A 19629-nucleotide genomic window follows, 5' to 3' on the forward strand; every position below is an offset into this window, starting at 1 on the left:
TATGCCTTGGAAAGTTCCTTGTGTTCAATTTTAAATAGTCCTATGCATGGGGAAGGTGGATTTGACATTGATTTACCTTGGATGAAGTTCTTGAAAAGGCGATTGGGCACGGATGTACTGAACTAAACTGAAATGAGAGCATTTTGAAATTTCTTTAAAATTCTTGCTCTCCCCACTGTCCTTGCAGATGGGTGAGGAACTGTTACTACCCACAGTCTGAAGACAAAAAAAGTAAATCGTAGGGCTGGGGAAGGAATCGACATTCCTGAAAGGCATCTTTCCATTGGTCTATGCTTAGAATATTTTGGTATGAGGGCATTCAGGCTATGAATGTCCAACTTGCACTTGTTCAGTGGAGGTGCAGATGGGATATCAAATTCCAGCACTGCCCGCTTATGTTCAGTAATGCTCATTTTCTTTTGAAGGAGGTAAATTAACCACAAAAAAACACTGCCCGCTCAGCTTCTGATTATTCCTCTCAGAAATCCGCCTATCCTTTAACTCAATTAAAAACCTCAAACAATTAGCACATTTCAGAGACTATATTTATGAGTTCCACAGAAAATGGACCACAAATCTATGGGTAATATAAGCAGTTGGCTGCCGGATATCAAATGAAGTCTTGTGTCACAGTCTGAAAGTCCAAGGCATTTTATTTTTAAAGGAAACCTTACAGCTGGGTTGCCAGATAACCTAACTCTCCTCAAATTACGATCACTGTGTCTGATTCTGCTTCCTCATCAGCTGGTGTAAATCAGGAAGCCACCTGTCAAACTTCATGGTGTTTCATACAGGTAAAACTAAAGGAGAACCGAGATAACCTCGCATTTTTTCACCAGCATTACTATATGCTACAAGAAACCATCACCTGTTTTTTTCCTTGATGTTCCTAAACACTATCTCAACACATCTCAATATTTTACACTAAAGAGTACAAACAGCGTTGGGCTGTTTTGTTTTTCCTACTTCTTAAAGTGACTAAATAGTAAACACAATTAAAAATTTAATATATTATGTACACTGAAACATGTTTTCAGAAGATACTTTCTTTTCTACACCCTTAGGCTCAGGGAAAACTAAAGGGTCTTTCCCAAGATGGCTTGAAACAACAATGTGAAAATAATACATCGGAGATGTTACAATGAAATGCAGTTCAACTCCCAAGACTTCACACTTCAATGTCAAACAACATTTGGAAAGATAAATTCACTTTCCTGGCGCTAGTATGTCGCAAAGTTATCCTATCAAGAAAGATTTCTAATACACAGTGATATCACAATGTGATTTTAATGGGACAATTTTCCACGTCCGTACATTTCTGTGAGAAAAGATCTCCTCACCTCTTGTAACACCTGCTTTTGCACACTGTCTGAGGTGTGACATCCTCTCCATCGTGACATTTCCTTGAACAACAACCCTTCTGCTAACCAGTGCCACCACAGCACTCAAAGGCAGGCTTTGGCCGTTCACCCATCCCTCTCCAACACTGTGGGAGTACCTAGGGAAAGACACAAAAAAGGCACAAAAGCATCTGCACCTGCCAGATAGCAAGGATGATGCTTACCCTAAGCTTATGACTCCAACTGTCCAAATTCAGAGCTGGGTTCAGTCCTCTTCTCACCATGGACACTGACATATCCAATGTTTCTGTGTATATAGGCTAGATATATTTTTCCTTGGCTGATGTTTGTTTTCATCTTTTTGCCTCTCAAGCTCACAAATTTTGCTTAGATTATGTATGTTTATACCAAAATATTTCAATCTTTTAATTTCCTTCATCTTCCCAAAACATATTTTGGTGAAAAACATGAGTACTTTCTTCCTCAAGCCTAAAATATTTCTGAAAATGATACCATTAATCTTCCTGGGCATTGCAGTTGGGTTGCCTCCCAGACAGCTAACGTGTTTCAACACTGGAGCTCCAGATGATGATGATAAGGAATACAGTTTGTCCAAGATCTCCATGTACAGAAGACAAAGAGAGCATAAGGCTCACCAAAAACATAAAAGCAGTACTTCCAAACTGAAGTAATTCACTTTGAGTGTGTTGTTAATCATCTTAAGTAAATCAGTCAAGAAGGGAGGACTTTTTCTTTTTTTTACAGAAGTCAGACACTTTTTGTGAAAAAAATGCACTTTCTCAAGAAATTAACTATGCAGGAAAATTCTTTGTCAGCCCTATGCCACTGGACTGTACTGGCCATCTGTTTGCTGCTTCAAAGGTTTTCTGAGTTCATGGTTATGATACAGAACTTAAACATAGTCAGAAACATTCAGGATTGAACGTCCACTAGCTTTATGGGGAGTGAGAAACCAAAATATCTCTGACTACTTTTGTTAAAGGGATTTATAAAGTAGTCATGTCCCGCAGGAAATTGCAAATCCTCACCTTGACTAAATTTTCCCCTGGTTTAGCCCTCTGATATAGGAATCCCCTTGGCCCTTGAAAGGATACCTGAGTGGTGATCTAAGGTACAGCTCCGTGTTGTTCACAGACTCAATAACAGCCATTTCTTCTTGCTGCTGTGTATCTCCAAGGCCTGTCCTTCCCACCATGATTTCATCACCGGGTTGCCAGTCAACAGGTTCCTGGAGCACTAATTGCGTATCGTTAGCATGAGCTGATGATTTCAAGTGTGTGAAAGCTACTTTGGGCATCCAACCTGAAAAATAATTTAAAAAAATTTAAAAACCAAGTCAATCAGAAAAAAAAAAAGAGAAGCAGCATGCTTAGAAAACATTGCCTCACTTGGATCATCTCACAGTCATTCATTTCCTTTTGATGCTGTGTAGGAGAGACAGGATTGATGCTACAAAAGAGGATTTGTACACATCTGCTTGGATCAGAAAAGCGCTTTCCAAACAACTCCTTCAGTTCATATCTCTTGTCTTTATTGGTCCCAAAAAGCTGAAAAAAACACGCTGGAAAAAAGTTTGCTGAACAGGCAGTGGGAGCTGAGGTTCAATTTCATTCACAGAATCACAGAATCACAGAATCACAGAATGGTTAAGGGTTGGAAGGGACCTCTGGAGATCATCTAGTCCAACCCCCCGCCAAAGCACAGTCACCCAGAGCACGTTGCACAGGGTTGCATCCAGGCAGGTTTTGAATATCTCCAGAGAAGGAGAATCCCCACCCTCCCTGGGTAGCCTGTGCCAGGGCTCTGCCACCCTCAAAGTAAAGAACTTCCTCCTCATATTCAGATGGAACTTCCCATGTTTCAGCTTGTGCCCATTGCCCCTTGTCCTGTCACTGGGCACCACTGAGAAGAGTTCCTCCAAACTGACTTCCCTATGTGAGAAACACCCTCTTCTTAAGCACCCGTTATAACCAGTGGAGTAAAACACTCTCTGAAGGGACCATTGTCATTCTCTGGGTGCAAAAATAACTTTGAATTATCAGATTCCCCAGTCAAGTGTCCAAGACAACGTGCAGTGAATCTAGTAACTTGCATTCACAAAAACACATGCTTCTATTAGTAATATTTCAGTGTCACAAAGACAAATATCACCAGTTAGAAAAACTTTTAAGAGTAACTATAGATTACTCAGCTAGCAATACAGGGTCATCGCGAAACTGTCTCCAACGGAGGATCCAAAACGAGGGGTCATTTTTGGAAATCTTGGGTTAAGTGGCTTAAACATTTCTTATGAAAAGAATTTGCTTCAGCCTTTTTCATCCAAAAGCAGAAATAATATCACATACTATTTTAAATGCTGTAACTTCAGTGATTTTTTTCCAGAAATCTTGAATCTCAGAAAACACTGCTGAGACATACTCTTGGTAAGGCCTTAGTGTGGCTAGACTTGAAAACATATATTCAACTTCAGTTGATGTGAAGGTCATGTAACATCCCTGGGGTTGGGGATGGATTACAGGTTTGGCAAGCAGTGTAAGTACATGGGTCAACACAACTGCAAGATGAAGAAGACCTCCCTGCATCAGCAACCTTAGGTTACCGCTGGAAGGCAACAGCAAGGTTGCAACTGCAGTTTCCCAAATTCCCTCTTCAGTGGACGTGCTACCAAGTCTGTGTACAACAAGCCCCACCAACAGAAACATCTTGCCATTTCACTCTCTCTTCTTCACTTCATGAAGTTTGCTTTAACTCTTGACATTTCTGTTTCCCTAGCAGACTTTGGAACAGTTTGGTCCACTGAGATCCAATACACTGAACACCATCAGGGGAGAGCATGTGCCTCACACACCGACCTTTAGTATATTTTTCCTTCCCTCCTTTACAATAGATCATAATTTACCTTTAGCCCACAGTAAGTTACTGTCCTCCCTGGTTGTACTGTAGAAAAGTAGTAACACCAGAAATCACTGAGGTCAGAGGTTGCATCCATTGAATAATTTTCAAATTATTTTAAACAAGCTTCTCTCTCTCCATTTCCTGTTTCATTTTCTGTTGCTCATGCTCTGGTGTCCCAGTTCTTTCCTTTGAAGATGGAAATAAAGAGTAGCACCTCCAAGTCAATGAATTCACAGCAGAATGAGAGAAGGAAGAATCAAGTCTTTATACTCTGTCTTCTTGAAGTATATTTGAGCACCTGCTCTGCGTGTCGATGAGTTGATGGACATCTAAACCTAGCTGAGATACTTCCGGCTAATTATCTTTTCTCTTTCTTCTTCAATCATCAGAACTGAAATTTCTCAACTTACAGCTAAGCAAATCTCCCAAACATCCCTCACTTAACGTGCTTCACTTCATATCATGAAACTGTTTCAGTGTGCATCAAATGGATTTCCTTCAGATGAAACTAATGCAGAAGCTGTAATCCAGTAGGACATGTAATACACTTTAGACACTAGTGGAACCAGACTAGAATGATTCTATAGCAGCCCTGAAAACACATACAGTGTGGACCCTGCATCCTCAACACCTACACCTTTCATTCTACAGATCAGCTTCTATTGGGCCACACTGTTTTCTAATGCAGACATAGCCAAAGCCCACCTTGCACTATTCATGAGCACAGACATCAAAGATTTTCCCTGTGAAACTTCATCCTCAGCACAGCCTTAACCAGCTCAGAAAAATCCTCTTCATATCAGCCTATGTGCATTCTTTTACTAGCAGCAGTCTCATCATCTTTATTCATTTACCTTCTTTCCTTGAGTGATCCTCGTGAATTTTTAGGACTCGCATAAAAGCCAACGACTAACAACAGCCATCTGCATGTTGAGCAGCATACAATTTTTCTTCAGCTCTGGACATTTTGTTTATAGTACTGATTTGTGTGCATGCGTTAATGTGTGTGTTTGCACGCATCTGTGGTCAGACACACGACTGACTCCCATTGTGTACATCTGTCACACATACTACAGCAACGCTGCTGAGCAACAACTCTTGTAATTGAGAGGTGCAAACCACAATTCTGTATTCAAAATATACTCTAATGGAAAAGGTTTGTTTCAGGCTTTTTTCCACTTCCAAGCTCTGAAACAAAAATTGAGGAAAATCTTCTCAAGTTTTTTTCTTCGAGAGGAAGAGTTTTCAAGATATATAAACATCCCCCCTTCATTTTTCCTTTTTCTTTTTTGACTTCTTACTGTGTTCTCCCAGCCTCCATTTCTGTCTCCCATTCCACAGTTTGTTTTACCTTTTTCCTGATGATTTAAGTGGGGTGAAGTATCTCTTTGTATGTAAGTTGTACTTTCAATTTCCAACACTTTTAGTATATTTTAAGGCGGACTAAAAAAGTCTATCAGATTCCTCTTTCCTTGTTTCCCATTTATATTCCCACATACAACAACATCCCTAGGTCAAATTCTCCTCTACCCTAAGCAGCATGAGTGACACACAGGGTTTGGTCGGTGATATTTTTCTGGTCAATTCACCAAGGAGAGACCATAACTGAGGTTTCTTTGCCTTAACTATAATATATTCCTAGCCCTGTGGTTTTGAGGGGAGCCTGTCATACACCCAAACATCCACACAGAAGTATACTACACTGTTCCTTGAGCAGTCATCATCCATTGCTGTTTGAAATCACCCATTGCTCTTTCTAAAACAAATTTAGAGCTGGTAACCTTAAAATTCACTTTTTTTTTTTTTTTGGAAAGTAAGTGCAACATTGCAACCTATGTCTCACATAGTTCCAATTACAGGAAAACATGCAACGCCCATGTTGTCCAACTTCAATATCCAATAGGTTTAAACAAACATAGCTTGAAAAGAGCACAACACCCACCAAGCCCCTCAGTCACTATCACCACTGGTGTCTGCAGTTGAGTTGAGTTAGTTTGGAGACTGCGGGTGGGTTTCAGGTGTCTAAACATGTCATTTTGGATGTACAATTGGCCTCTAGCTGCTGTTCCAGAAAGGCATTGGTCTGACGTAAGTTCCATGTACTATCTGCCAGACCCACGTAAGTATCTTGGATACCATTCAGGGTGGCTGAGATGGTCCTTTATATTAATACTCAGGTAAATGAACAGCCAAACAGCTGGCAGGCAGCCAAATCACATTGCTTCTGTTTCTTGAAGAAGTTTCCAGGCCTCTGCTCATCTACCAAGGGTAGGCTGGCCAGATAGGGTACACCACTTTTCGGAGGCACTCCTACACCCAGCTTCTAAATGGGGAGGTTAAATATGCTAATGAGCATCTCAGGAGGGAATGATCTCCAGCTGGGAGACAATTTTGGTTTCCCAGAGGTTTTCTCCAGCTTCTCTCCTTCAAAGAACCAATGGTATCTCTATAAAGATCATGAATATCTAAAGAGGATTCCCTGGAACAGAGAACCCTGGGTCTGCAGTCTGTCTGCAGGACCACTCTTTGGAGGCCCAGAGCCCTCTTTCTTGTTTCCGCTTGAAAACAAACTCTACTTCAGGTGAAACACGCAGGGTTCATAAAATAACCTTCAGCGACTGGGACTGGACTGTGCAACAGGTAAGTAAATGACTTATCTGAGAGTAGAACACTTAAAAGACCAACAGCTGCAGTATATTTAAATTATTTCTTCCCCCAAAAAGTACTGCAAGCAGAAACACTCAAAAGCACTAAAAAATAGATGAATCTGTATAACTCCTCAATTATTGAACTCATTTTTAATAATTAACTAAACTCAGATTGGAAAAAAAACACATCTTGATATCTAAAGCAGAAGTGCCTTCATGTTAAAGGAAAAGGACAGAGCCTTTAGACTCCAGATGTTATTGCAGACAAAGCAAGAATTGAAGATTTTACTAAATGACTTGACAGAAACACCTTTAAATACTGAGCAGAGCAGAACTGTGTTGTCAAATGGCAACCCAGAAATGCAAGGGACTTGAGAGCAAATTCCAAAGTGAATTTAATCACAAATCGTAGCATAAGGAACATCTGGGCACCCGGATCCTGGTTTGTGCTTCCTTTTGGAAGCATGATGCAAAGATGCAGTCTTGTATAGAGCTGGCAAAACTATTAAGAACAAGGTAATTCTGATGTGTACAATGCCACTCTCTTTTCTATGTCAAGTAAAGAGGAAAAATAGTATAAATTTAATTTCTTACAGCCCCTTCCGCAAAACATTTTATAAATCTGTGTAGGATGCTCTATGACTTCATCAACTGATTTCACCTAGTCCTAAGCGGTTCAACCAGAGATGAGAATTTGACCCTTACAGAAATGTCTCACAATCACATCAAAACTCAGCAAACTCAGCAAGGGATGTCAGGGTATGCTTATCTCCAGAGTTACAAGAAAGTCTGTCTACAGTGGGCAAAGTGTGGATTCTACTGAGTATTGTAGGTTTAGTTAAATTGGGTCATTATTTACAATCCTCTGATCACAAAAGACATTAATATTATTTTCTCTTCCAATGTACATTGGGTGCCTCAATGGGTGCTGAAAATTTAAACTGAATGTTGGAGAGCTCTCTCTGATCACCCGGCTTTGAAAGCAGAAGCTGCTACCATTGGAAACACTGAAATAGAGGGTTTTGAAAAAAAATGACTACAGGGTAGGGAGATGCAGCTGTAAGCTAATTAATTAGGAGACAAGTCCTGTAGGCAATGGGAAAAATAGGCTCCTGGGGAGCCTACTAACTACAAACTCTGAATCACCTTCTGTCCCGTGAAAGGCACAGGAGATTTGTCTCCTAATTCAGGCAAGGGGATTGCCCCAAAGTGACTCAGAAGCACTTCAGCGGCCAAGGAGCCTTGGAAACTCCAGCTGCCTTGACTAGTGTTTGCCCCCACAAAGATACAGGTTCCCTGGGATCTGAAGGGACACACAGACCTATGTTCCCCTGATCACTGATTCCCTCCTCTCATTTATAACTATAAGCACATGTCCAGGTTTTCTGCCAGTCTCTCAGCACTCCAGAGCAGTAACAGAGAGAGGGAGAGACAAAAAAGCGGTGGTATTGATCTCAGCTGAGAAAGGCTGCTCCATATCCCACTCTTCATCCCAGTGGGAAATTTTGCTTCAGACAAAACAACTCCTTTAAAGTCTCTATTTGTCAGACCGGACAGTTATGAAGTGTTGAAGTGTTCATTTTACCCATTCCTTGTACATTTATGAAAAAATCACCTCCTGCCCACTGCCTTAAAATGTCTTCTCACTTCCACCAGAAGAGAAACTTGGATTGACGCTGGTCACCAAAGGACGTGCATAGCTTGTCATCTATTATTCGTATTAAAGTAAGGCCCACCATGCTAGATACTCTGAACGTGCAGATAGCTAGGGTCAGACCTAATAGGAGTCTCTCCACTGGATATAGACAAGTCCTACCACAGCACTCGTTGACCTGAGGAGCCTAAGGTTGGGTGCTTCACTCCATGCAAACATGGGTGAGGCCTCCACAAGGCAAAGTTATTAATCTCATTGTACACAAATGAAGGTGGAGAGGAGATGCAGAAGGGCTAAGTGGCTTGTTTGAGGTTACACAAATATCTGACATAAAGCTGGGAAGTAAGTTTCCTCTGAGCCAGACCAGTTTCTCAAAAATGAAACCTCCCATTCCAGCTAGGAATAATCTAACACATGAGTGTCTTGTACCATTTTACAAAAAGGGGAAACTGAGTCAGTTCAGAGAGATAAACTGAAAAGTGACTAGTTTGCCCTGGTCCGAGAAGAAGATCAAAACCAAAAAAGGAGGTCAGAGCCCCCTAAGTCACCCCCAGCTCTCTGCCAGGACACCATGAGATGTTGATACTGCAGTTACCTTGTGTTACTTATCTCCCATTCTCCAAGAGATAACTTTCCAGACAACAACTCTCCTTTGAGCTGAGAGTGTCCCATTAAATTCCAGCCTTTTTTCAGTCTCCAACAGCCATTGCCTGCACCCTTCTCTTCCTGTTCATCCACCACTTCTTTCTCTTCAACTTCTTATAACTCCTGTCCTTCACCTGTCCCAGTCTCTCCCAGAGGATGATTCCAGTCAACACATACATCTCACAGTCTTCCCTTTCTCCATTCATTCCATCAAAACTGTTCCCTTCCTCCTTTCTGTGTCTCAGTGTGATGTGACATCTCCCAGACTACTACATCTCTTCCTCCCATAGCTTCAGGAATATATGGGCCATGGGCAGAGAAAACTGACTGATCATCTGGTCTCCAGTTGATTTGTGGAGGCTTGTGGCTTGAGTAGGCAACCTTAGGCAGCGTGATTTTCTCAACCTGCTTTGCCCAAGCTCTCAGTTCTGCTATCCACAGATTCAGCCTTCATGTCTCTTTATGCTTCCAGGTCTTCCTGTCAGGTTCTGCTGCATAGGTCCCACTTCATGGTCTTCCCTCAATCTGTATTTTTTCTGTCTACTGTTTTCCTTCTGGAGAATGCTCCTTTGGACTCAGAACCACAGAATCTTCAATGTCAGCCAAGGCCACAGATATTTCTTCTTTCTTCCAGCCAAGCTGTACTTTGGGTGCTGTGATCCAAGGCTAACATTCAGTCATCTAGTTATGTACACCTTCAAGTTTCTCCCCATGACTTTCTCAGTTTCCACCTCTGCTTCTCCTCCTTTTCTCCAACTCTCTTTCCAACCCAGAGGCTGTCTTGGGGTCAGTCTGCATTTGAACAAAACTTGTGCTCAGCTCTTCTAAGCATTTGTGATCACCAGCTTCTTGCACACCTGCAACACATAAATCAAGTGGCAATCCTTTTAGAGAAAGATCATTCTACAGCTCAGCTTCTTTCACAAGGCTGTCCTGTGATGCAGTTGTTTTTTCCATCATTTTCAGAGTTACTGTCCATAATCTTTCAACTTTGTTTGTTTCCATAACAGGCTGTTTCAAGATACAACAGTCCTCCCCTGGAGTATATTCAGCACAGTCACTCTTCTGTGTCTGGTTTATCCTCTTGCAATCTGCATCCACAGATCTTGAGAGTCTGGATTATGCACGGGAGTGTCGGTAGAAAACAGACTCCTTAAATGGGTCTTAGGAGGACTGGTTCCAGCCCTAAGCCGGCCATGGGACTGCTGGTCTTTCTCCCAAAAGTTGTTTAAATATTTTAAACAATCTTCCTTGTCTGTCATGGGACAGCAAACTTTGAAGCCTTCTCCTCTGACTACACAGGGCCAGTATCCTGCTGCATCTCTCTTCACTCCTGTTTATCACAAATTAATTAACTGGGGTTTTGAACACACAGTTTGTTTGTAGTGTTGACAAACTATAAAGCTCTTTTACACCTTTTGACAGTTTATTGGCGCTTTAAAGTTGAGGTAATGAGATCCCTTTATACCACAAAAGGAATTTACAAGAACTGCAGGGCTCAGACACCCAATCTACTTACCATGACTATACAAGTTATACTGCAGATAATCTGTCAATCTGTTTCAGCTGCGTTGTAAATCTTTAGTGTAAATGAGAGTAAGATCTTTCAGTTCCCATGAACAAAGTGAGAAGAAACAAGCAGTTTACATTCCCCCAAAAAAGAAAATAATTTTGCAAGAGACAGAAGTAAAAATATAATTCAATAGATTACAACTATGATAAAAAAAGAAAAGAAAAAACACACCACCAGTATAGAAGTCTCCAGTAATAAAACACAAAACAATTTACTGCAGCGTTTCAGGTGTCAGACTGGCTAAGGAATCCAGCTTCCTCTCCACTGTCATAATCCCTTATTATTCCCTTTTCCCTATCCAAATTGCACTGCCTACTCAGACTTAGCTTGGCCATTCCTAAAATTTCCACTTGTCAAAGTGATAAATGGCAATACATCCATGAATGGGTGCTTCAGAAAAGAGATTTTTTTTTTTAATACATTTTTAGATCCAGGACAGACACTTGTTGCTGCTGCTGCTTCAGTTAACAAAATGAACAAACAAACAAAAAAAATTATAAAATTCCTTAATTGAAAAAGAACAGAAAATCTTTTCCAGAAAGCCTCCTGAGTCAGGATAGCACACAGCTGTGCTGCTACAGCTCTCTGTGGTCAAATGGACCTTCAAGTCCCAGATCCTTAATTAAGGACCTGGAGAAATTCTTTCATTAACTTGAATTTGATGAAGACTCTTTTTTTAAAAATGCCCCAGCTACCTCAACTCTTGAAGTGACCGGTCCAGCCACTGGTCATAAAGTGTAGGGAATCAGAAAAGGAAGAATGAGAGCTGCTTCCCTACCTTTTCATATGTTTTTAAAAACATCTGCCTGAACCATGAGCCCTCAGCCCTCTGGACTCACAGAATCACAGAATCAATCAGGTTGGAAGAGACCTCTGGGATCATCGAGTCCAACCATTGCCCTGACACCACCATGTCAACTAGACCATGGCACTAAGTGCCATGTCCAGTCTTTTCTTAAACCCCTCCAGAGATGGTGACTCTACCACCTCCCTGGGCAGCCCGTTCCAATGTCTAATAACCCTTTCTGAGAAGAAAAAGGTTAAGTCTTTGAGTTGAAGACTCAAAGGTTTCCAGCTTACTTTTGCTCTCTGTTAATTCCAGTCCTAGGTATATTCCCTAAGCATTTGCACATAAATTGTTTCTAGCTTGTTTTGCAATGAGAGGAGTCTGTTTTTTTCTTGCTATGCTTCTTCGAAAGACAGGGATGTCTCTGCTCTGAAAGTGGGAGGTGTCTTTCCACCCACATACAGTCCTGCAGGACAATCTGCTGTGTGTGGGCAGCTCCTAGGGAGATGCAGACAGCTTTTCTGCTACTTCCCAACACAGCCAGAGCAGAAAACTTTTCATTCATGCCCCTAGGTAAAATGGGAGGTCCTCCCTAATTTATAACTGCTCATTAACCCTTGGGACACCCAGGAGTTTACCAGCATTTTGACTGCTGCACAGGCAACACGCAGCAGCCTCGGTGCTGGGTGCTCAGGATCTCCCTGTGTGTTTTCGGTTGGATTTGAACATAGGCTCAACCCATAGCTCGTCTGATGTCCCCATTGTGTGGGACCAAGCCCAGCATCAGGCACAAGATTTATGCAAGCAACAGGCAGACTGAAACAGGAAATTTGGACCTACTTGGTTCCCTCATGTGAACCTCGGTAGGTCCCTGTGCACTAAGACAACATGTACCATCTTCCTTGTGGCACTATCATGTGCTTGGCTCTGGGCAGAGGTCCTTTGTGGAGAGGCTCTTATACTGTATTCCACCAGGGCAAGGGATTGGGGTGCTGCTTTGGACTGAGGTTGCCACTGCAATAAGAGGACACGCAACATTTCTAGCAGATATTTTCACTAGTGTAGAAATGGTAATATGAAACAGATAGAATATTAAAAATTATACTATGAAAGTCCAGATGAAAACAAAATGACAGAATGAAACACCTTTTCTTTTTCCCAGTGTGGAAAAAAAAATCTGACATCATCCGAATGAAAGGAGAAAGTGAATCATTTTTATTTTCTCCAATAGGAAATATCCTTGAAAGTGACCTAGTCCTGCTGAATGTTACCCTTTCACAAAACTAGTTTTCACTTTAAAGCCTTTCCAGCTAAATGTTTTTGAATGGCACCCTCAAGAAAGCAAGGAGTATCCTACTGAGGATGGGAAGGGCTGTGTGATCAAACAGGTCTGTGGAAACCCTCATCGTTGTTCTTTCCTGCCACATTACACTGCAGAAAAAGTAGCTTCCCCGTGTGCTGTCCCATAAATGCAAACATTTCCAAACATTTCCTTTAATCAGAGGTTACCCAGTCACTTTGTCAAGTTACATCAGTCCAGAAAGGAAGGGGAAAGATTTTCCCAGCAACTTCAATGCCTTTCCATAAACCAGCGAGCTTGACACGAAAACCATACTCCACGCTTGAGAATAGCTCACAACCAAAGGTGCCATGCAGGAAAACCTCTTTAAACTGACACTGGGAGCAAACGGCTTCAAATGCAGCAGCCAACTACAGCGTGGTCCCGTCGCGAGCCGCACACAGCTGTTAACATTTTGCATTATTGCCAGTTAATCTCCCGTGCTGCTGCTGAACGAGATGGGGAATGTCTGCCCGCAGGAGCGGGTACGCGGGGCGGCACGACCATTTAAATGCTAAGATCAATTCGCTACATCCCCAACATGCGATGAAAGAGAATTAGACAAGCAGGAGAAGTGAAGATGAGCCCAAATGGAGGGTCCCTGCCTGGCTCAGCCTGCAGCCCTGCGAAAACCCAGATTTGGGTCCAGGCTTCTCAGCTTGCCAAACTTTGCAGGCTTTCTCCCATCTGGCATGGAAATTCACCCTGATTTTGTTGTTGGTTGCTTCTTTTCCTCCAGCCAATCTCCCGGTTGTAGCTGGGGCCAGAATGGGAAGGGGTATTTCAACGTTATATTCAAAGGTTTAAAAGAGGTGACTATTTCATCACACAAAAAGCCTCCACCTTTGTAGTAACCCACAGACCTCCCCCTGTCAAGAAATGCAAGATAATACATTAGCTATAGTCTACATATATTATATTTTTTATATATATATATTTGTATGTTAGTGCCCATCTCTCAATCCCTTTTACTTCAAGTTTTCCTCATTAAGATCAGGACCAAAATACAGAGCAACTGATATAAGTTTAAATCAAAGATGATCGATGCATTTCTGTTAGAAAGAAGGGCGAGCTATGAAAGACACAGCAGTTTTCCCTGAACACAGCGCTCTGTTTTCTTTCCCCCCATCTGCTAGGTCTTTAAAATCTAATGGTCATCTTCTATTTGTGAATAAGAAAGTGAAGGAACAAGTCATTGTACATTAGTTATTCCATGGGAAGTGCCTAAGTGCAGTTTCTTACCCCCAGTGAACGCAAGGGGATTTGAGGCAGCTGAGCCTTCTGCTCAAGAGCCATCTGCTTTAATGCATCATGTTAAAGTCAAGGTTTTGAAAGGAAAAATGCTGTCACAGAAGGCAAAAACCTCCTGCAACCACCACACAGAATAACCAGCATCTAATGAAAACCAACCTATGGAAGGAACTCCAGAAAGGGAAAAAGGATCTGAACTCACAGTGTAACAAGGGTGTGTAAATCTATGGTTTCAGCTGGTGGGAAATAATATGTATTGAACTGACGAATACTTCAGTAAGGTAAAAAAGCATATCTTATCTCTAGCAGATCTCTGCACCCTATCTTGAATCCCCCTGCTATAGATTGTTTTTTCTTTTTTATTCCCCTGGGAAGATTTTCTTTTTAATATGTGAGTAAAGCAGAACAAATTCTCTCATGTTGTCTATGATCTCTTAATCTCAAACTCAGCACAGATACATAACACTGCTTAATGGAGGAAAAGCGAGAAGCATTTGATTAAATGTTTGATCTCTTGAGGAATGCACAGGCACTGTAGAGCACAGTGCAGAGCTCACAAATATTTTGTGGTTTATTATTAATTAAAAGTGATTAAAATTAATAACTTGTTCGACTGATAAGAAATACTTCTTTTCCTGAGCTAACGCTGAAAATGTATAAGATTGGTTTGGATGCAGGGAAGTCTGGGATAGACGAAGTGCAGAATTGCCTCTGTAATGACATCTTCCACCGTCAGCATCCTTTGCAAGTGCAAGACATTCTTGGCAGCAGGACTATCCATGACTTTAGAGGACTGAAATGACCACTGACGTTTCTGTTTTAATTACGCTGATAATAAATAGGTACGGTATTAAACCAAAACTCTCTGGACATTGGGGGGTTTTTTAACCACACAGCTTTCACAGTCTGGACAAAGTGAATGCAGCATGCTATTAAATCTGATGCATAACATCTTCTGTCTAGTTGGAGGTGTACATGTTATTAGTCAACACGCAGAGAACAGGCTCATATGTTCATGCCCCATATCATCACAGTGTTGGCATTGACAGAGTTTCAGCTAAATACACAGCAAAAGTGCTGGTTTTCTTTCAGGAAGAGGCACAGTCTGTTTTGAGGGGACACAGTGGAATAACGATCTCATTTACACAGGACTGCTAATAATGGAACAGAATGGAAAAGGCTTTTAAAATTTTTTCATCCACAGTTATAAGAGTGTTGGGACCATGAAATCAGGCTGTTACAAAGAAAGGGCAGGTGTCCTCAGCTACTGATGCCGCATCTCCACTGACACTGCCTCCACACCCGGTCCCTGCTCTTTGCTCAGCATCCACTGGTGTGTCTGGTCCAGTTTCCCTGGGAAGGACAAAGGCACAAGAACAGCCAAGGCCACCATGCTAAACTTCTCCCTGAAGCTTGTCAGGAGAGTTTCTCAGGGAATAAAGTGCAAACGGAGCTGGAGACAGTGATAAATTTCCCTTCTGAACAATCAATAAAATTCTCTCAGCCCCGCTCAGGCCCCTACTGTGGATGCAAGGGCCATAATTACATTGTCAAAACGTCGAGTTGCCCTGGCTGACTGAAACCCCCTTTAAAACTGACATGTGATTGACAGGCAGTTTATGGGTGGCATGCTCTGACTGGCAGGGGAGTTGGCTAAAGCCAAAGGCAACAGTGAAATTTCCCAGTCTGCTACAACCACCGGAGCAAAGGACTGCCACTCACAAGGGAATTGTGGGAAACCCTTAGTCATATTAACATATCAAAGTGAGGAGCTGACAGCGCTTACTAAACAATCTGAACTCAACCATGGCTGCAGAGCATCCCCCAAACTTCCCAGTCTGAAAGAGAAAAGAAATCAAAATGCGTTCAGTCCTGTCTTCACCAAGACAGCTAAGAATTTGGAAGCCTGCTTATTTAATGATTCTGATCTGAGATAACATATATATGTGTGTATATATATGTATCTCACAAACATATATTGCTGAACATGCCATTTCATATATATATGAAAGAGCCTGTCATGCTCAAGTATTTGTTCCATACCACAGGCCAGACTGGTACTAAATTGGAGACAGAACAACGTATTTCTGTTCCATGTAGGCAATATGAACCCAGCAAAAGAACACACTCCTTTTGGTCTTGTGTTCTAGAGGGCTTCTACTGCTTCAATGCTAAATTTGGAGATTACATGGTTTGAATGAACCTTAATTGCAGCCATGTACTGGGACTGTATGAAGTGCAGAGCTTAGAAGTGTCTTCATAGCTAGTCTGGATTTCTCGAATAAGAAATTGATAAGAAATCTTTAATAAGAATTAATAAGAAATTGAAACCAAGAGAAGTTTCCACTAATGGCCCAAGCCACCTTTGGCTCCACATATCTCCGTCCAGGTAATGCTTGGGTTGTAGACCTCACCTTCTTGGTTTCCTCAGGAATGAAGAATCGCTGGGAATTATGGCACTGAGTAAAATGTACAAAATATCAGGAAGAAATGCCTTGAGGCTACTGACATGGACACCTGGGTTTACTTCCCTCCACCGTATTGCCAAGGTAACACTGTAAAAAGAATTTCCACCCTGTTTGTCTCTGTAATTTCATGGTTTGTCTGTGAGGATGGAGTCAACAAGCTAGTGATGATACAGGCTCAGAAGGGAGGCTGTGAGGTCTCCCTCTCTGGAGATATTCAAAACCTGCCTGGACGCAACCCTGTGCAACGTGCTCTGGGTGACCTGCTCTGCTTTAGCAGAGGGTTGGACGAGACGATCTCAAGAGGTCCCTTCCAATCCCAACCAGTCTGTGATTCTGTGAAGTGAGAAGCAACACAGGAGGCACAGCTGCAAGGAGATGCTACTGGTTTTTCCTATATTGCTAGAAAACATAGCAGCACAAAGAAGACAAGGCTTTTGTTATAAAGCTCTGAGAATTTAAGGACAAAATCCTGTCTTACAAGGGTCAAATTGAGAATGGAAGAATACTTTAAAGTAGCAGAAGATACAGAAAGCAAAACAGCAAAAGGTGTTATCAGGCAAATTCAAATCAGACATTTTAATACTTTTCTTTAAAAAGATAAAAAAATAAAAACATGGATCATTAACCAAATTAATCCCCTGGAACAAGCTTCTACAGAAAATGCTGGCTTCCGTTTCCCTTGATGTCCTCAAAGACCAAGCCTTTCTGGAAGGCATGCTTTAATCTGATGCGAGTTACTGAACTCAAGGCTGGATAACAGTGTGAAATTCAATGGCCAGTAACAGTCAGCCAGTTCAGCCCAGATGATCTAACAGCACTTCTTCACAGAGCCCCTCTAGGAAAGGGGATAGAAAAGCTCTGCCCTCTGCAAAGCCAGTTTACTGAAATTATTATTAAAGCCATTTGCAAGCGCTAAATAATTTAGCGTCACTGTGTCTCAAGAGCACCTGATGTGTCTTTCGGGAGTAGTCCACCCTACCTCCCTTGTCACTGCCAGGAGCACCTTTCCCAGCCTCCGCTGATCTCTCCTGATTCCGAAGAGCATCTGTTCACCGATTCCCCTCCAACAACTGACCTCGCCTGACCTTGCTCGGCTCCTGTGAGCTGACAGGATTACCGCACAGTGGAACATCTCACTCCCTGTCTGTGCTCAGGTTGTATCCCTTGGTGTCTGACATCGGTTTTGACCGAGCCATACATGTCAGCGATGCTCAGATAGCAACATTTCTGCCTGTAGGCCAGGAGGGTGTAAGTTCAAGTCCTGCTGGAGGATATGAACGCCTACCAGTATGAAGGTTGACACACAAGAACGTAAGGGAGGGAGATGAGCCATTCATTCAGATGCATTAGCTTTTTTTTGTCTCCTCTGTCACACATACTGCCTTTAAAAACAGCCAGTTAGTTAAGAGCTTGACATGTGTGCATTGCATTAATATTCTAATTCATGCTGAGTTTGGACCTGAATTCCATATCCAATCTGCTACACCAAGAAATTGCCATTTTATACCTGTATTTCATAGACTTCCAAAAAAGCTCTGTGTCTAAATTCTTCTACTCCACAACATCTGAAAACCTACAACTATTTTCTGTCCGTTCGGTCCCTTGTCTCTTCTACTTGGTAGGAACATAGAGCTCTGGCCCTGCAGGCTTCCTTTGAGAGAAAAGTCCAGTGGTTAGAGCAGAGGACCGGGCATCTAGGACTGAAATTCTTGGTATTTCCACAGTTTTTCTGCATAGCCTTGGACTTGTCATTTACAACAGCAACATGTGCTGAGCAGGTGCAGCTGTGTGAACCACTAGGAAAACAGAGAGATGCCAGCTGTGCTCCTAATTCTAGAGAGAGACCACTGGTGTTGGGATGCCAGCGCAGCACGGAGAGGTGGAAGGGAAGGGGAAAACACGCTACAAGGAGCACTTTGCTTCTGCTTTGAAGAAAGGCATCATCCCCACTCCATCTGGCACAGGCTGTTAACTGCAGCATGCTTGGCATTGGCCTCCCTATGGGACCTACCTGGAAGACCACCATCTCGTGGAAACCGCAAAAGTCATATACCCTCTTTGGGGAGGAAACTTGCCAGTTGTTATAGAGAGAGATGAGGGGAAAAGGATACCCCTTTCTAGTAGCAGACCAAACCCAGATGATTCACAACAGAGATCTGAGGTCCGGTTTCCAAGGGACAGAGGCTTTCATTTGTGGACAGACATGTACAAATCCAAACATCTTCTAGGCGCTTAAACAACTGTTAGGGTTTCATAAGTACTTGATAACATTTGTCTTCTTGGGGTCCAGATTTTCAAAATGACACAGCTCCTAGTATGGGAACTTTTATGGAGATACAGCACTGAGCTTTGGTGCATGAGATACCATAGAAACAGGAGTCTGATGGTGAATGCAAAGATAATAAATTTTAGTCCCAGAACCTGATTTCAACAAATACTTAACTGTTATTAGAAATCCAAGTTCATGACCAAAGTTGTTGGTTTTTGTTTTTTTCCTCCCAAAAAAAATTTTGCTTTGTTTTGTTTTCTTTTATTCATTTGTGTTTTTCTTTTGAAGAGAAGAAAAAATGTACTCACCATGAATGGAAAGGGTCCCATTCCTCACTGCCAGGAACTTGACCCCATATGGAAATAATTGTGGAGAATAGAGACTTCCATAGAGATAGATGTGTGCTTTGTGACGGAAAGGGGCCTTGGGGGTTCCCACCTGGAGCTCTCCCCCATCAGATATCAGAATGTAGTGAGCATGCAGTTCTACAGGTCCTGGACCAGTGAACAAGAGTTTGCCACCTGAAAACAACAGAAGAGTGAAATGCAACCATAGATCTAATAGCTAGTCATCATGTCACAGTCAAAGGAGCTGTAAGAGATGGGCAAATATGGTTTTGCAATAAATTTATGAGATTAAGGGTGAAATATTATTGTGCCCTGCAAAATTTCCACCTTGCCCTGCACTTCTCGCTATGGATTTATTGACTCCTTACAGACCTTATTAATTCAGTCCATTT

At 42.0% G+C, this 19629-nt stretch overlaps 1 protein-coding gene across 1 annotated transcript in view; it reads right to left on the bottom strand.

Annotated features, from left to right (window-relative positions):
• Window positions 1-19629, bottom strand: part of PKHD1 (PKHD1 ciliary IPT domain containing fibrocystin/polyductin) — a 266175-nt gene that overhangs the window by 145897 nt on the left and 100649 nt on the right. Inside the window, exons 36-38 of the mRNA XM_068405752.1 lie at window positions 19199-19411; window positions 2456-2663; window positions 1341-1498 (exon numbers count right to left, since the gene is read on the bottom strand). Coding sequence (XP_068261853.1) covers window positions 1341-1498; window positions 2456-2663; window positions 19199-19411 — 579 coding nt within the window. The remainder of the gene's footprint in view (window positions 1-1340; window positions 1499-2455; window positions 2664-19198; window positions 19412-19629) is intronic.

Source organism: Nyctibius grandis, chromosome 1 (genome assembly GCF_013368605.1).
Source record: "Nyctibius grandis isolate bNycGra1 chromosome 1, bNycGra1.pri, whole genome shotgun sequence".
Taxonomy (NCBI): Eukaryota; Metazoa; Chordata; class Aves; order Nyctibiiformes; family Nyctibiidae; genus Nyctibius; species Nyctibius grandis.